Source organism: Monodelphis domestica, chromosome 1 (assembly GCF_027887165.1).
Source record: "Monodelphis domestica isolate mMonDom1 chromosome 1, mMonDom1.pri, whole genome shotgun sequence".
In the NCBI taxonomy this organism is placed as follows: Eukaryota; Metazoa; Chordata; class Mammalia; order Didelphimorphia; family Didelphidae; genus Monodelphis; species Monodelphis domestica.
The window spans coordinates 509,593,714-509,605,952 of NC_077227.1; the positions used below are offsets into that span (position 1 = coordinate 509,593,714).

General features: G+C 39.4%; 1 protein-coding gene across 1 annotated transcript; it reads right to left on the reverse strand.

Moving 5' to 3' along the window:
• Window positions 1-976: 976 nt before the first annotated feature.
• MYL7 (myosin light chain 7) lies at window positions 977-7,245 on the reverse strand. Its single transcript, XM_007475850.3, has 7 exons — window positions 7,147-7,245; window positions 6,381-6,494; window positions 5,769-5,844; window positions 4,885-4,989; window positions 3,557-3,635; window positions 1,595-1,643; window positions 977-1,144 (listed from the first exon to the last, which is right to left on the reverse strand). The coding sequence occupies exons 1-7, from the start codon at window positions 7,147-7,149 to the stop codon at window positions 1,043-1,045; spliced, it is 528 nt and encodes a 175-aa protein (XP_007475912.1). The 5' UTR covers window positions 7,150-7,245; the 3' UTR covers window positions 977-1,042.
• Window positions 7,246-12,239: the final 4,994 nt, after the last annotated feature.

Below are 12,239 nucleotides of genomic sequence, written 5' to 3' on the forward strand. Positions count from 1 at the left end.
TCTTTTAATGGGTTTCGTTGAGCTGTTTGCTTTCTGTACTTTCCATGGGACAAATAAAGACAGTTCTTTGCCCCATATGGATTTGTGACGATATGAGCTTGGGTGAGAGCTGAAAACCTAGATACCCACATTTGTGGCACATGATAGATACTTATGAAATACTTGCTAAAAATAAGGAGGGGAATAAACATTCATACAGGGCCTACTATGTGCCAGGCACTGTGCTAAGTGCCTTACAAATATTACTACATTTAATCCTCACAACATTCCTGCAAGATAGGTGCTATAATGATCCCATTTTATAGTTAATTAAATTAAGGCAAACAGGCTAAGTGGCTTGCCCAGGGTCACACAGATAGATTTGAATTCAACTTTTTCTGTCTCCAGGCCCAGTGCTCTGTCCAGTGGGTCACCTATCTAACTAGAAAGGAATGAGCCTAGACATGACCATAGTTGGAAATTGATCAGAATAATCCTGGGGTTATAGGGAAATGAGATACAAGCTGAAGTGTATAGGACCTTTGGGATCTGGTATAGGTGAACCCAAGACCTGGGGAACCACAAGCCCACAGGCTCCATCTTGGGGCCAATTTGGCAAAGCCTTACTCCTAATTGAGTAATCATTTCCTGTGTATACTGACCCAGAAGTGACAATTAGCCTTTGGAGAAAATAATGATAAAGCTTTATATTTTATAGTGCTTAGTGAACTCATTTGATTCCCATAAGCATCTGGGAGGTTTAAACAGTATTCACAATGAACAGTATTAATAGTTACCAACAATACTGTTATGTTGTTAGCTCCATTTTACAGATGAGAAGACTGAGGCTCAGAGAATGTCGGAGCAATGACCTGAATTCATTCTTCTGCCTCTTGGTCCACACTGCTTTTCCCAGTATACTATATTGTCTCCTTCTATCCCTCTACCAACCTCCTCCCACGCTCCACTTCTCCCAAACACGAGAAAAGGCTTTGGATTAGATCTTAGCATCTAAGTTTTATTGAATTTGGCTCTCTGCTGCCTCCCCTCTCTCCACAGCCTTTCACTCCTCCTTCTCATCCCCATGGGTGATGATGTAGCACAGGGATTTATAGTCGATGTTTCCTGATAGGTCCATAGGTGTCAATGAAAACATTTGTTCCACCTGTCATAGGGAAGATGCTGTTGAGTAGACACTGGATACTGGAGTTAATGAGGGGGAGGGGAACACAATTCCAGGTAGTAGTCCATCCCATCCTCCCCCACAGGGCTTGGGTATACAACTACAACATTCATGCTTCACAGCCTGGGGGACATTTAGTGCTTGGAGAGGAAGGACACTTGGATCCAATTTGTGTGCTTCTGTGATTTGGATAAAAATATTGTGACTCAATTTTCCCTTCTCCTATTTCCAGGTACTGAAAAGAGAAAAGATTGCTCCCACTATAGTAAGGTTTGGGGCCATGCATGGTTTTGGTTGACCTTCACATCTCCAATTCCCTAAACCCAGAACTAGTCAGTTTACTTTTGATTTTCCAACATGGCAGGTAAAACAGGGGACCTAAAGATGGGGAAACGCTAGCCACATAGAGACTTAGAGATGGCTTCTACTCACCTCTGCTGGAGAAAACTTGTCTGCCTGGGAGAGAAGGAGCTGCTTAAACCTGAAAGTAGGGGTAGAAAAACAGGAGGGCCAATGGTAAGATGGGATAGCCTCGTTAAAAAGGAAGATAATCAGGAAGAAAGTCTCACAGAACCACAGAATGAGAAGGGACCTGACAGGTCATCTAGTCCAGGTCCCTCATTTTATAGATGGGGAAATAGAGGTCCAGAAAGGTTAAGTGCCTAACTGACCTGAAGTCATCCAGCTAGTAGGTGGCAGAGTTGAATGGGAGACTCTGATGAAAGGGGGAGAAGAGTCTGTCTAAGGGACCAGTCATTGGGGACTGGGATCATAGAGTTAAGATTAGAAACCACCTCAAAAGTCATCTAGTTGGGGGGCAGCTAGGTGGCTCAGTGGATTAAGATCTAGCTCTAGAAATGAGAGCTCCTGGGTCTAAATCTAGCCTCAGAGACTTTTTAGTTGTGTGACCCTGGGCAAGTCACTTAATTACCACTGTCTAGCTCTTACTACTCTTCTGCCTTAGAGTCAATACACAGTATTGATTCTAAGATGGAAGGAAAGTGTTTTTAAAAAATCATCTAACTGGGGCAGCAAGATACTTCAGTGCATAGAGTACTGGGCTTGAAGTTGGAAAGACCTGAATTCAAATCTACCCTCTGCTGTTTACTATCTGTGTGAACCTGGACAAATAATTTAACCTTCTTTGCCTAGAAAAAAATCATCTAGTCTAACTTTCTTATCTGTAAAATGAAGTCTCAGAGAAGTTATGCTTTGCCTAAAGTCACGTGTGTAGTGACTGAGGTGAGATTTGAACCCAGGTCCTCTGACTCCAGGTCTAATATTCTTTTGCTCCTATCACACTGCTTGTGACTCTTATAAATAAGTGGAATTAAGTGGGACTTGAAGGGCACCCAGAAGCCCCAATCCCAAACTCTCTCCTAGTTCTGCTTGCTAAGGTGCCTGAAATTCTATCATTTCAACTTCAAAACAGTTCTTTGGGATAAAGCATTTAATGATGTTAAAGGAAAATGTGCAAGTGGTGGCACAAACCCATAATAGTATGTATCAGAAGCTATCTCAGACCTGGAGGGGCAGCTAGATAGTGCAATAGATAGAATATGGTCTAGAGCCAGGAAGACTCATTTTCATGAGTTCAAATGTGGACTGAGACACTAGCTGTGTGACCCTGGGTAAGTCATTTAATCATGTTTGCCTCAGTTTCCTCATATGTAAAATGAACTGAAGAAGGAAACAGCAAACCACTACAGTATCTCTGCCAAGCAAATACCAAATGGGCTCAACAGCTGAACAACAAATCCTAGGACACAGAGCCTTAGGGAATGAGACTTTCTCTTAGATGCAGATAAATCTGGATGGACAAGAAGTGTTTCATTTGGCTCTAGAGGGACAGAACCAGCAGCAGTGAGTGGAATTTACAAAGAGATAAATTTAGGTTTGTGATCAGGAAAAGCTTCCTACCAGTTAGAACTATCCATCAGAAGCCATCAGAAGTGATGGGTTTCCCTTCCTTGGAGTTCTTTTATCAGAGGTTTCACTACCAACCACTTGGTTAATATTTTATAGGAGTTCTTTTTTTTTTTTAACTCTTACTTTCTGTCTTAGATCCAATACTGGATATTGGTTCCAACATAGAACAGTAAGGGCTAGGCAATGGGGGTTAAGTGACCTACCAAGAATCACACAACTAAGAAGTGTCTGAGTCTAGATTTGAACCCAGGACCTCCCATCTCAATTCACTGAGCCACCCAGCTGCCCCTAAGAACTCTTTTTCATGTATGACTTGGGCTAGATGGTTGTTGGGGTCATTGCCAATTCTTGAATTCTGTGACTCTGTCTTCCTGAGAGGAAAGGTTCTGTCCAGACCCTGGGCATGGCTCATTGGTGGGGAGGGCAGGCCGGTCTTAGTTCTTGCTCTTTCCTTTTCGTACTCACTCTTCTTTGTTGACAACCCCACTGCCACTGGGATCGAACATGCGGAAAGCACTGAGGATGGATTCTTCAGGGTCAGTTCCTGAGGAGAAGCAGGCAATATAAACTCTGGTCTCATAAACAACACTACCTGCTCCCTTCCCCACTAGATCTGAGATTTTAGGATTGAAAAGACATTTACTAAGAGATCAGGCTGTACTATTCATCTTTTTCCCTCAAAACCCTTTGTCATTCTTCCTCTCTCTCCTCACAGACTCATAGGAAGGAATTTCAACATTATTTAGTCTAACCTCAACATTTTACAAATGAGGAAACTGAGGACAAGAGAAATTAAGGGACCTCCCCAGGATCATACAACTTCCAAGTGTCTGAGCCCAGGCCTTTCTGACTCCAGTCTAGTCCTTTGTCTCTAATCCAATTCCCCCTCTAATAATGAGTATCAGAGCTGGAAGTAACCTTAGAGAACATTTGTCCTGAGCCCCTCATTTGACAGCTGGGAAGTCCAAAGAGAGAAATTACATGATTTGGCCAAGGTCACACAGCTAGTTGGTTGTAGAGTAGGGACTGGAACTCAGACATTTTGACTCCCAGTTCAATGTTCTCTGTTATCAGTGATGGTTTCTGAGGCTGATCCATCATTGACCAAGGGCAGTTCCAGGATGGATTTAGTATTCTAATTAAGTTGCAAATTCCCAGTGCTTTCCCTTGGCTCTAGAATACACCTGGCTATTTAAGGATGATCTACAGTTAGGATAAATTAGAGGAGTTACGGTTTAGCAAATAGGACACTGAAATTTAGAATCAGGGAGACCTGGATTCAAATTCTGAGTCAGATACTAGCTTTGAGGTCTTGGGAAAGTCACTTTATTTATTTGTACCTCAGTTTCCTCTTTTATAAAATGAAAGAGCATATTGTTCAATGGATTTCTTTGATAGTTTGCTAAAATCTATGGATGCCTCAGGATATTGTTGTTTATATCCATAATTGAAGAAAATACTCAATTTTTGTTAGTGATTATTGAAAACAAAGATGTAATTTTTCTGATCCAAGGTTATGAATCCCTTGAAATCTATCCATGGTTCCCAGGTCAAGATCAGACTAAATAATCTCTACAAACTATTGCAGCTCTAAACTTAGGATCTTATGACCCATCCTGGGGGTGGGAGGAATTATCTTTGATTATTTTGGCCATGTATCTTCTAGCTTTTTGGGATTTGAGGCCCTGGAACTTAGGAATTAGATGTGGAAAGCATAGTAATAGTGTATGCAATTTTGGGAGAAGTATAGATGAAAGATTAAGTGAGCCCTCTTCCCTGTTTCCAATCCTCACCATTGAGTTTCTCCCCAAAGAGTGTGAGAAAGACTGTGAAGTTGATTGGACCTTTGCCTTCCTGTAGCATCTCATCCAACTCTTCCTCAGGCACATTTGCTCTTCCTGAAGGAGGGTATAGAAAGAGCATGAGAGAAGAACTGATATTTCCCCCCAACCCCCAAACCTACAGGCATCTCTAGCATTCCACCTCACATTGTCGAAAGGAAATTCTTTGTGGGAGGGAAGGTTGAAGAAATGGGAAAGAAGAGAAGGGAGCTTTGGGAAAGATCTGAAGAGAAGATGATAGTCAGGAAGGGTTTGAGCCATAAGGGAAATGTAAAATTAGGATCAGTGAGAGAAGGCAGAGCACTGGAAAGAGAGGAGATAATAGTAAAGGAATAGCTTTGGCATGTACTGGGAGGAGGTGTGAGAAGAGGACAAGGGAGGGGAGGTGTGAGCTTAGGGGGTGGAGATATGAGAAGAGGGTAGGAGATGTAAGAGTGAGGAGGGATATCAAGGAGAAAAGAAAAGAGGAAGAAGAGCCATTTCTATGGGAGATGCTTATATTAAAGTCAAAGCTGAGGCAGGTTTGGAAGAAAGCAGGAGGAGTTCCAGAGTTGGAGTCTAGAATATCTCTGGCTTCATAGACTGCCTCATATGTTTACTAGCTTGTATGTTAACCTCATTCTGCCTTAGTTTCATCATCTGTAAAATAAAAGGGATGGATTTCTAAGATTCCTTCAGATTCTAAATCCATGATCCTTTACTTCTACTTGTCAGTTACAGGAGATGAGGATGGCGGAGGGACAGAAAGGAGGAGAGGACTGTGAGAAGAAACTGTTCTGTGGGTCCTGCCTCATTACGCACATATTGGGCTAGAGGAGGCAAGCCTGTTTACTCACCTAGTTGGGAGTAGGTCTCCTTCAGATCTGATTTGCTGATGATGCCATCTCGATTTTGATCAATGCAGCTGAATGCCTACGAGACAGAGAGGTCCCAATTTCCTGGGTCAGGACCAGCATTCATTGTACCTCCAAGGGAGAGGGGCTAGTGTCCCAGCCCCCAAGGCCCAAGAGAGGATGGATGGGTGAGGTGATAGGCAGGTCAGAGACAGAGTGGGACAAGCAGGAACAAAGGAAGAGACTGAGCTGCTTGACAGGACATAGAGGTGCCATTTATTCAGTTAATTCAAACTTTAGGGTCAGCACAAGGAAGAAGAGAGGAAGAAGTTTGGAAGGATGATAGGTCTAGAATTGGAAAGAACCTCAGAGACATCTATCCCAACCTCCTCATTTTGCAGATGGGAAAACTGAGATGGGGAAGGTATGAGTGACTTGTGCAAAATCACACAAATATTAAATATCACAGATGAGATTTGAATCTATGTCCTCTATGAACTACAGAATCGGTTCATTTCACCAAATCAATCTAGCTCAAGGAGAAATAAAGAATATAGGAGCACCAGGAGGAAATAGGAGGCATAGGGATACTAGCTGGGTGGGAGGGGTACTCACCTCCTTAAACTCCTGGATCTGTGCCTGTTCAAACATGGAGAAGACATTGGAAGATCCCCGTTGGGCTTGCTTGGCAGCCGCCACCTTCCCCCGAGTTCCTGCCTTCCGGCTGGCCTGTAGAATATATCTATCTCAGAGCAATATTTTGCCCCAGATCTTGGAATATCACAGTCCAAATTTCCTTCCCTTCTGCCCCATATCCCTTGCGGGCTGGGAATAGAGGTGGTTCTGCAACTGGGATCCCATTGATTACTATTCCATTGATAGGACTTAAAAATCTTAATTCCCTAGTTGCCCCCCTCCTATTTCTTCAGCTTTTCATATTTCTAAGGAATATTTCCAAGATTAGTCAGCTCTATTTTCCCCTCTTCATCCCTGGAGACCAGTTTTCTTGGGCTTGGACCCAGGTGGCTGCTGGAAATATCGCTAGTCATGATCATACTTAATCTTTCTGAACCTCAGATCTTCATATATAAAACAAAGGGATTGAATTAGATGCTCTCTAAAATCCTTTCCATTTAAACAAACTCTCATCTGTGATTTTTATTCTACAAGGCATCTTTTCTTCCATACTTTTGTTAGACAACAAGAAGGAATGAGGCTTGAGTCTTCCAACCTTTGAGAGGCACCTTTGTCTCTTAAACTTCTTGTCTTTTGCTTATAGTCTGAAGCTAGAGAACTCAGAATTCTCCCAAAGTGAAAGCTACTCTTTTTTAATTCTCTGCATCCTACATCCCACTTTCATCCCCCCAGCCCTCAGACTCACCATCTCCTGACTGCTTGGATATTCCAACTGCTGCCTGGCTGTCCTGTAATCCTTCAGTTATGTATTCCTCTTATCACCTGGAGGGCCAAATAAGGGAAGAAACAAAGGACAGTCCCAAACTTAGAAGTCTCTAACTTAAGCCAAGAGAGCAAGATAAAGACCCTGAGAGATTCCAGACACATTCCTTCCTGCTTTTTCTCTGGGTTTCCCAAGGGGATGGATTCACTCTCTTCATTTATATAGCCCAGGTGGTACCAGGTTAGGGCTTCATCATCACTGGCAAGTAATGACTAATTAAATATCACTACATGTAGCATTACATGTAGCACCTAAAATAAAACCGTTAATACACCAATGCAAAAGATTGTATGCTTTAATCTGCATCCATCTGACTCCAACAGTTCTTTCACCAGAGGTGGATAGCATTCCCAAATCAAGTCTCTCAAGATTATCCCAGATTATTACATTGCTAAGAGCAAGCAATTTTTCACAGTTGATCATTGTACAATACTGCTGCTACTGTATACAACATTCTCCCAGTTTTAGTGAAGCCTTTGATAATGTATCTCATGTCAGTCTTTTCATATTCATTTTTACTTTATTTTCAGTTCCAAATACTCTCCCTCCTTTGCCTCCTGAGAACATAAGAAACATGAAATCACACAGAACAAATTTCCACATTAGTTATGTTTGGGGGTGGGAGGTGAGGCCATGGAAGAGAAAGAAAGAGAAAAAAATATGCCTCAATCTGTCCTGTGAGTTCACCAGTTCTTTATCTAGAGTTAGACAATATGTTTCATCATGAGTCCTGTAGAATTATTATTGGTTGTTGTATTGATCAGAGTTACTTAGTCTTTTACAGTTGATTATAGTTACAATATTGCTGTTACTGTTTAAGTTGTTCTTCTGATTCTGCTGATTTCATTTTGTATCACTTCAAGAAAGTCTTCCTGGTTTTTTTCTAAACCCTTACCTTACACCTTAGAATCAATGCTGTGTATTGATTACAAGGCAGAAGAGTGGTAAGGGCTAGGCAATGGGGGTCAAGTGACTTGCCCAGGGTCACACAGCTAGGAAGTGTCTGAGGTCAGATTTAAACCCAGGACCTCCCTTCTCTAGGCCTGCCTCTCAGTCCACTGAGCCACCAAGACCCTCCCCTCCAACTTGGCTTTTCTGAAACTATCTCCATCATTTCTTATAGCCCAATAGTTTGCTATTCTTATGGAAAAGATGAAAGGATTAAGCAATAATACAATCAGATGGAATCAAAATAGTGGAATGGATCAATATTAACATGGCAAGAAGTCTCCAGGAGAGTATTTCAGGGATCTGTCTTGGCCCTATGCTGTAAAACATTTTTATCATTGGTTCTGATAAAAGTATATGAGGTATGTTCATTAAATTTGGACATTACACAAGGATAGTAGGAATAAGAAAGACAGTGAATGACAAGATCCAATGGGATGTAAAATCTTGCACTTGGATACAAAAAATTAACTACACAAACACAACATGGAGGAAATATGAAGCCCTGAAAAAGATCTAGGGCAGAGAAGGATGGGACTTAGTGATCTTCTAGCTCCATATGAATCAGCAGTGTGATAAGGCAGTCAAAAAAGCTAATTCACTGGGGGCAGCTGGGTGGCTCAGTGGATTGAGAGTCAGGCCTAGAGATGGGAGGTTCAAATCTGGCCTCAGACACTTCCCAGCTGTGTGACCCTGGGCAAGTCACTTGACCCCCATTGCCTAGCCCTTACCACTCTTCTGTCTTGGAGCCAATACACAGTATTGACTCCAAGATGGAAGGTAAGGATTTTAATTTAAAAAAAATAAATTAAAAAAAGGCTAATTCAGTATTGAGCCACATTGAAAGGCATTTGCTTCCAGGAACAGGGAGGTGATGATCTCACTGTCTTCTGCCTTTTTTATGTTTCATTGAAGTACTATGTTCAGTTCTGAGTTCCATGGCTTAAGGACATGGAAGGGCAGCTAGGTGGCTTATTAGATAGATTAAAAGACCTGGAGTCAGGAGGACCTGGGTTCAAATTTGGCTTCTAACACTTCCTAGCTGTGTGACTCTGGGCAGGTTACTTAACCCAACTTGCCTAGCCCTTACCTCTCTTCTGCCTTGGAACCAATTCTTTTTTTTTTTTAAAGATATTTTATTTTCCTAATTACATGTAATAACAATTTTCAATATATGTTTTCTAAAATTATAACATCCAAATTGTCTTCCTCCCTCCCTTCTCTGCTCCCTTTTAGGGGATGGTAAGTAATTTGATCTGGGTATGCAGTATTATCATGCAAAACATACTTCCACATTAGTCATTTTTGTAAGAGAATACTCAAATAAAACCACCCCCCCAAGTAAAACTATAAAGAAACTAATAAGGAAAATGGGATGCCTTGATCTCAAACAGTTCTTTCTCTGGAGGTGGATAGCATTCTTTGTCATAAGTCCTTTAGAATTGTCCTGGATCATTGTATTGCTGAGAGTAGTTAGTCTTTCACAGTTGATCATTGTACACTATTGCTAGTATACAGTGTTCTCCTGGTTCTGCTTATTTCACCCTGCATCAGTTCATTTAGATCTTGCAAGCTTTTTCTGAAATCATCCTTCTCATCATTTTTTTATAGTACAATAGTATTCCATCACCAAAACATACCATTTGTTCAGCCATTCCCCAAATGATGGACATCCTTTCAATTTCAAATTCTTTGTCATCACAGAAAGAGCTACTATAAATATTTTTGTTCAGGTAAAGTCCATCTCCCAACCCTACCCCACCCCATTAAAAAAAAATCTCTTTGGTATACAAACCCAGTAGTGGCATAGTTCCAATTTGCTCTCCAGAGTGATTGTATCAGTTCAAAACTTCACCATCAATGCATTAGTGTTCCAATTTTGCCCACATCTCCAAAACTGATCACTTTCCTATACTGCCATATTGGCCAATCTGATAGCTATGAGGTGGCACCACAGAGTTTTCATAATTTGCATTTCCCTAATCAAGAGTGCTTTAGAACATTTTTTTCACACGATTATTGATATCTTTGATTCCTTCTTCTGAAAGTTGCTTGTTGATAACTTTTGACCATTTGTCAGCTGGTAAGTGACTTATATTCTTATAAATTTGATTTGGTGCTGATTTGAGAAATTAGATCTCTATCAGAGAAATTTGCTAAAAAAATTTCTCCCATTTGTTATTTCTCTTCTAATCATGGTTACATTGGTCTTGTTTGTACAAAAGTCTTAATTTAATACAATAAATATATTTATTTTACATCTTATAATGCTCTCTATCTCTCATTTGGTAATAAATTCTTCTCCATAGATCTGCCAGGTAAACTATTCTATGTTCCCTAATTTACTTATGGTATCACCCTTTCTGTCTAAATCATATATCCATTTTGACTGTATCTTGGTATAGGGTGTAAGATATTGATCTATGCTTCATTTCTACCATACTGTTTTCCAGTTTTCGTCAAATAGTGAGTTCTTATCCCCAAAACTGGATTCTTTGGATTTATCAAATATTAGATTGCTGAGATATTTTTTTCCTGTATATTATGTATACAATCTATTCCATTGATCCACCATTCTATTTCTTAGCCACTACCAGACTATTTTGATGATTATTGCTTTATAGTAAAGTTTGAATTTGGTACTGCTAGGCCACTTTCCTTGACAATTTTTTTCTCATTAATTTCCTTGATATTCTTTTGTTCTTTTGGATGAATTTTACTATTATTTTTTCTAGTTCTATAAACATAATTATTTGGTTGTTTTATTGGTTTGGCACTGAATAAACATACTAATTTAGGTAAAATTGTCGTTTTTTTATTATATTAGCTTAGTCTATATCCAAGAGCAATGAATTTTTTCCAGTGTTTAGATCTTATTTTATTTGTTTGAAAAGTATTTTGTAATTGTGTTCATATAGTTTCTGTATTTGTCTTGGCAAGTAGATTTCCAAGTATTTGATATTGTCTAGATATTTTAATGGAATTTATCTTTCTATCTTTTGCTGCTGAACTTTGTTGGTAATCTATAAAAATGCTGTTGATTTAAGTGGGTTTATTTTGTATTCTGTAACTCTGTTAAAGTTATTAATCATTTCAACTAGTTTTTAGTTGATTCTTGTGGATTCTCTAAGTATACCATCATAATCAATTGGGAAAGAGTGATAACTTAATTTTCTCATTGCCTACTCTAGTTCCTTAAATTTCTTTTTCTTCTCTTATTTCTAAAGTTAGTATTTCTAGTACAATATTAAATAATAATGGTAATAATGGGCATCCTTGCTTAATGCCAGATCTTATTGGGAAGGCTTCTAACTTATTCCATTAGCTGATGATACTTGCAGATGGTTTTAGGTAGGTACTCTATGATTTTTTAAAGGAGTGGCCCATTTATTCCTTTGCTTTCTAGTGTTTTTAATAGAAATGGGTGTTTTTTGTCAAAGGTTTTTTCCTGCATCTGATTTCTGTTAGTTTGGGTACTGATATGTCAGTTATGTTGATGGTTTTCCTAATATAAAACTAGCCCAACATTCCTGGTATAAATCCTACCTGGTCATAGTGAATGATCCTTATGATACATTACTGTAAAATCCTTCACAGTATTTTATTTAAAATTTTTGAATCTATAATCGTTAATGAAATTGGCCTAAATTTTTTTTCTCCTTTTTGCTCTTCCTGGCTTAGGTATCAGCACCATATTTGCATCATAAAAAGAATTTGGTAGAATTCTCTCTGTCTATTTTCCCAACTAGTTTATATAGTATTGGGATTAATTATTCTTTAAATGTTTAATAGAATTCATTTGTGCATCCAATTGGCCTTGAGGATATTTTCTCAGGGTGTTCTTTGATGACTTATTCAACTTCTTTTTCTGAGATGAGTTTATTTAAGTATTCTATTTCTTTTTGTTAATCTGAGCAATTCATATTTTTGTAAATATCCATTTTGCCTAGATTGTCAGATTTATTGATATGTAATTGGGCAAAATAGCTCCTAATGATTGCTTTAATTTCCTCTTCATTGTGAATTCATCCTTTTCATTTTTGATACTGGTTATTTGATTTTTTTCT